Source organism: Leptonotus elevatus, chromosome 2, assembly GCF_054856555.1.
Source record: "Leptonotus elevatus isolate MCC_2025b chromosome 2, RoL_Lele_1.0, whole genome shotgun sequence".
Lineage (NCBI taxonomy): Eukaryota > Metazoa > Chordata > Actinopteri > Syngnathiformes > Syngnathidae > Leptonotus > Leptonotus elevatus.
In genome coordinates this window covers 32557071-32563231 of record NC_141240.1, presented here as the reverse complement: position 1 = coordinate 32563231, position 6161 = coordinate 32557071, and the positions used below count along the sequence as shown (strand labels likewise).

The 6161-nt window shown below is 39.3% G+C and overlaps 1 protein-coding gene across 1 annotated transcript; it reads left to right on the top strand.

Annotated features, from left to right (window-relative positions):
• Positions 1-763: 763 nt before the first annotated feature.
• LOC147179644 (D-beta-hydroxybutyrate dehydrogenase, mitochondrial-like) lies at positions 764-3008 on the top strand. Its single transcript, XM_086068022.1, has 4 exons — positions 764-1118; positions 1221-1373; positions 1471-1604; positions 2298-3008. The coding sequence occupies exons 1-4, from the start codon at positions 764-766 to the stop codon at positions 2661-2663; spliced, it is 1008 nt and encodes a 335-aa protein (XP_085924148.1). The 3' UTR covers positions 2664-3008.
• Positions 3009-6161: the final 3153 nt, after the last annotated feature.

The following is a 6161-nucleotide window of genomic DNA, read 5'->3' as shown; positions in this document are numbered from 1 at the left end:
AGTTCAAAAATCATTGGCACGCCATTGCAATCATGAAGCAGAAAGACTTGTGTGTCATATTCAGGCTGAAATATTTAAATTTGGTCAAAGGTATGCTGTCAAATGTATTAATTGACATCTCACTTGTGTCAAATGAATGGAAGAATGGTGATATATATATATATATATATATATATATATATATATATAAAACCACTTGTGGTCTGTCTGTCTGCGTGTGTGCGTGTATATTTAAAAAAAAAAAAATCAAAAAAATCCATACTCAAAATGACAATGTATTTTTTATTTGCAAGTTATATTGTCAGTAGTTCATAGGATAAAGTAAAAATGTTGATTTTACTAAAAAATACCTACAAATAGCTCAAATCAGAGAACGTGACTGCAGTGGTCTCTTTTCATATATGAAGATGTTTTCACTGTGGAAAAAAAACTAGTGCTGCGGACGAGCAGCATGTTTTGTTCTTGTTTTAAGCATTTATCAGTGAGATGGCTTCACTTTCACAATAAAAGCTTTAAAAAGAAAATGAGTCAAATAAACTGTACTCGATGTATCGGAAGTCTCTGATAAAGGTGTGATTCAGCATGTCGGTTCGATTAGACATGCTACACCAAATAAATGAAGTGTGGCGTCAATGAGGCATTGAAGTCACATGAGAACCTGAACAAATTGTGTTGCAACAGTCACATCAGTATAAAGAACTCGCTAATGGGCTTCACCAGCAGATTCTTCCCAGACTGACTCACAGACGCCCGCCTGGCCAACATGAACGCCTCTTTATCTGCTTACCAACTCCTCAGCATCATCCCCATCTTGGCCGTCATTCTCTTTGCCTTTGGTAAACTTTTTTCACGCCGGCACTGCAGTTCCGAAGTGGAAGGTCATGGCTCGGCCGTGCTGATCACGGGCTGCGACAGCGGCTTTGGATACGAGCTGGCTCGATGCTTGAACCACAAGGGTTTTGTGGTCTTTGCCGGCTGTTTGTTTCCGCAGGGAATGGGTGCCCAGAACCTGGCCCGACAGAGTTCTGGTCATTTGAAAATCCTCAAACTAGACGTTACCAGTGACGAGGATGTGCAGCAGGCGAAGAAGATTGTCACGGAGAACCTGCCGGAAAAAGGTGAGAACAGAAAACATGATTATTTCTGGAAATTGCCATTTATTGTATGTGGAGATGTTCTGAGAGTTCATCACAGTTCATCGAGTTTCTGCTTGTCTGCAGGCCTTTGGGCAGTGGTGAACAACGCCGGCATTTCGGACTGGGCAGAGATCGAGTGGAGCACAATTGAAGACTTCCGCCACATGGTGGACATCAACCTCTTTGGCTGCATCAGGACGACCGTGGCCTTCCTGCCGTTGGTGCGGGCTGCAAAAGGTAAAGAATCAAGACCAACCCCGCATCTTTGATATCTCTCTCGCATTCATGTCACCGCACCTTTGGCCATTTATTTGTTTCGTCCCGACTGCCGCAGGCCGGGTGGTTTTCGTGTCGAGCATCTTCTCTTTCTTCAACTGCCCGAACATGGGAAGCTACAGCGTGTCCAAACGAGGACTGGAAGCGTTTGCCGACTGCTTACGGGTGGAAATGGACAGCTTTGGCGTGAAGGTACCTCGACGAAACAAAACCACAATCAAATCATGCGACGTTGTGGGAAGAATAATGCACGTGAAAGCCAGCATTATCCCACAAAGAGTTGTTTCTGTTGGTGTGTTAAAGTAAAAAAAACCACCATGAATTAATATTTGTTTTCCATTTCTCACGGTGGTACTTTTGTGGTAAATGACAGCCATAAGGTTTGGGTTATGGCATGGCCAGCTCGTACATTAACAGTTAGATGTTAATGAGCAATGATGATGACATTACCGAATGAACAATACTGAGCTCTTTAGAAAAAAAAATTAAAAAAATAAAAATAAAAACAGTTAGATGTTAAAAATCACCTGTCAGGTCCATTAGGTTTGTCCACGCCTCTGAAAACCCCCTTAAGGATATATTTGAGCAACAGGCAGTGAAAGAAGCTTCAAAAAATTCTCGTCAGATATTGAACGGAGAAAATGTGGCCAAAGATGAAAGCTACCACTTTGCAAAGAGAACAGCTACAAGTATAAGACCTCAGATGAACAAAGGTGAGATATTGGGTGAATGAGGATGACAAAAGTGCTAATTGCTAATTGCGCTATGATTTGATATGATGTTGATGTGCATTTGCGCGTATGCATGTGCACATAACTTTCCCTTGCTCCAAGAGAAATGTTATCATCCAGGAGAAATGTTGAACCTTTGATTCCCCCCTCTCAGGTGAGCATCATCCAGCCGGGTAACTTTGGCCAAGCCACCAACATTGTGAAGATGAAGACCCTGAACGACATTTGGAGAAAGTTCGATGACGAGCGCAAGCAAATCTTCAACCAAGACTACATTAAGCTGGCCATCGAGTACTTTGTCTTCAATTGCAAGACGGGCTTCACCAACGCAGACAAAGTCATCAACGCCATGCTGCACGCCCTCACGGCCCCCCGCCCAAAACGGAGATACATGGTCGTCTCGGCCACCGATTGGGTGTTCTTCCAACTCTACCCTTTTCTCCCCACTGCTCTCACTGATTCTATATTTTCTCTCAGCTCCATGTATGCGAAAAGAAAAGAAATGTTGTATGTAAAGTAGGGAAATGCTTTTTCATTCATGATTTGTATCTTATGGTCACTGTAAATGACATATAGCAAACTCTGGGGGAAGTGTAAATGACATGCGGTCATAAGGAGGCATCTGCATGTCGTAAGGCTTTTTTAGCAATCCTCTTTTTTAGACTGTCACATAGATTTAGGCTGATATGTGTTAGAGAGGAAATCCTTTGTTTTTTCTCCATCGCAAGAACAAGGTCCTGTTGATGGTCAGCTGTATTCACTTTCCAAAGAATTGGTCATGTTTCTCTTGAAAAAGCTAGCAAACTGCTTGGGGCATTCTCGAGAGTCCTGCTTGTGCATGTGGTATTTGGGAGTGTGTGTGTGTGTGTGGGGGGGGGGGGGGGGGGGGTGAACTATAGGTCTGTATCGTTTGTGTCATTAAGCTTTTTGTTCAGCATACTGTACCTAATGCAATAAAGTGTTGAAATCAGTTTGACATCATATCTTTCGTGATGCTCTTAATTTACAGGACCTAATAAAATTGCTGAAACTAATTTAATCCTTGTTAAAATGAACTTTTTTCTTTTTTTCACTGTATTCTCGAGTGGGATGGCCTGCTTTGGCTACCAGGAGTTTGGCTCACTGGTACACCTTTACCCATAAGGCCATTATTGGACTGTTGCCCTCATATATTTGCAACTTAATCACACAGAGAAGTGTTAATTCATATAGTTTGTGTTCAAAGAACATTTTGTTGCTAACTATTCCATTTGCTAGCACTGAATTCGGGGGGGAAAAAAAGGCCTTTGTATTCTCTGCTCCTTTTACATGGAACCTGTTGCAAATGGACTGGAAATTAACAGAATTTATTTCTTTGAATGATTTTAAATCCAGATTGAGAGCATTTCAGACAGACTTTACTTTACTTGTACCTGTTTTCAGTGTTTTGTATCATTTGTTTATGTCATTTTACATTGTGTTTAAATTGGCTTTTTACTGACAACGTATGTCATTTTAATTTTGCTGCAACTGTAACGTCTGCCGCCACTTGGCCAGTACTCCCTTGGAAAAGAGGTTTTAAAATAAATTCCTAAATAAGATTTAAATTTAAAAAATAATAAAAATAAATAAATAATAGAGACATGACTCCTCAGATTTTGTCTGATAAATTCTAAAAAAACCAACAACTCTTTCTACGGTGAAGATGTTCATTCACTGTGGCACTTCACACAACAGGACAATCTGCCTTTTATAAAATGGTCATAAAAAAAACCCCTCCATTCATAATGTAGTTATGAAAGCAAGAGTTTTGTTTTCACAGTACTTTTTTTGTTGCTGCACTTTCCCGATATTTGGTCTCCTGGCAGAAGGTAAAAAAAAGAAAAGAAAAATCATTTAAAGGGAAGAAAGGTGACCCAGCATAAACCCAGTAAACAAATGGACAATCAGAAACCTTACTGAGACAAAAGGTTGACACATTTAAGAGATGGTCCAGAACTTTCCAGCTACAAGACAGACATTCTACAACCTCAGTTATGCATTTTGCATAGAAGCTTTAACTCTGAACATGATAGATAATCAGTGGCATGAGGTTAGGGCCAGCAATTCCTTCTCTGCCCTAACCTACATTTACAAATTAAGTTTAATCATTTGGTCAATGAATCACGAGTTTATAAGCACTATTCCGAACAGTTTATTTTCTTCAATTTGTAGCATTTCTCTTGGCTGTACTTTTTGAAGATGTTATTCTTGCCATCCGATTTCAACCTCTATGTTTTTGTCGTGTCATCTACCCACTACCAGAGCCTTGAGTTTCAGTATTGTTGCCCCATGTAAATTGAACCGTATTAACAATGGCACAGTTAATTTAACCAATCCGATTTCAAATTATTCCTCACAAGACCAGCACGTACTTTTCCCTTCTCCGGTTGTTGTTACCATGTTTACCAAATATCCCCCACTGGTCGCTGAATCAGTGGAGGTTGGCGTTTGTGGATCTCACTCTGCTTAATTTATCCTTCCTTTTTTCCTTCCTTCCTTTGGTCTTTCATCTGGTCTCTTGATGTCTTCCTAATCCTGTTTGGATTCAGATGTATCTGGGGTTGGTGAAAGATGGATTTGTAATTCTGTGGGCGGTTGGTTGTTGTTGAATCTCACTTTGCTTCACCTTTCCTTCTTTGATCCTTCCTCTGGTCTCCTGCCAACTTCACCACTCTGGTGGGACTCTAAAGTATCTGAAGTATTGAAAATAAAATAAAAAACTACATTATTTACAAGTTGGCTATATGAAAATGAACATTTATGTTATCTTAGTTCCTTTTGTGGCTGCCTCCAGGCTGGACTTGCTAATAGAAGACAAATAAGGGGATCTACACAAAATCAAAACATTGACAGCATTGATCTGTTGGGGTGATGCATTCCAGCAGCCAGGCGGGGTTGACCAAAGAAATCAATTCGTCATTTGGTCTTCAGGAATCAAGTGACAGAAAGAGTGCATTCATTAACTTGTCCTATATGCTGACATGTGTCAGATGATGCTGAATGATTTGCGTGCCTTCTGGCTGTTCGTGATAGACCTAAATTAAGCTTATACTTTTTCAACAACATAACAATTGCTGAATGATGGAAATGTTCCTAAACTTGGGTCACATCGTTACTGCAATGTTTATATTGGTTATACTAAAATCGTTTTGTACTCTTTTTTATATTAAATATTTTTTTTATGTTTATATTTAAACTTTTCAGGCTGGACTCTCAACAGAAGACAAATAAGGGGATCTACACAAAATCATAATATTAACAGCAGTGATGTGTTGGGTTGGTGCTTTCCGGCAGGCAGGGTTTACCAAAGAAAGTAATTCGTCATTTGACACAAAGAGCACATTCATTCACATGTCCTACAATGACCAGTAGTCTCAGATGATGCTAAATGATCTGTTTTTATTCTGGCTTTTAGTGATAGACCTAATTTAATGTAATACTTTTTCAACAAAATAAAAATTGCTCAAGGGTGTAACTGGTCCTAAACTGGGGTCATAGCATTACTGCAAAAAATGTAAGTGTAGGATTATATGGACACGCCTCTTTAACGTGTTGTCCTAGATTGTAAAATTATTGTTATACGAATATGGCAGATGGTTGGTGTTTACCCTATAGTAATTGCTTCACTTAACTGTTGTGTGACTTAAATATAATATGTATGGAACGCTTTATATCTTTATTATTATTATTATTATTTGTAAATGTTTATATAATAAAACTAATTTGGGTTTCTGTTTCTTCGGCTTCCGTATTTGATGAGCATTGATCATCTAGAGGTAGAACAGGCATCTCACTCTGCGGTTATTTCGGGTTCAATGTTTTAACCCAACGTCTATTAAATTTAAAGCACCATGAAAAATAATGACACGATTACCTGACATTCTGTAGAAATATTATATTTAGAGTTTCAAATGTAAATTGATACAAACCGATCGTTCTTTCAGAGAAGAGTTTTTACTGTCAGAGACGAGTTTTTCCTGTCACAGGCGATCTTTGC

Bases quoted from the DNA above. Each gene is read 5' to 3' on its own strand.
- LOC147179644 (XM_086068022.1), top strand. From the start codon at position 764: ATGAACGCCTCTTTATCTGCTTACCAACTCCTCAGCATCATCCCCATC. The intron at 1,374-1,470 runs GTAAAGAATCAA...CGACTGCCGCAG, and splicing joins GTTGGTGCGGGCTGCAAAAG to GCCGGGTGGTTTTCGTGTCG. The intron at 1,605-2,297 runs GTACCTCGACGA...CCCCCCTCTCAG, and splicing joins TGGACAGCTTTGGCGTGAAG to GTGAGCATCATCCAGCCGGG.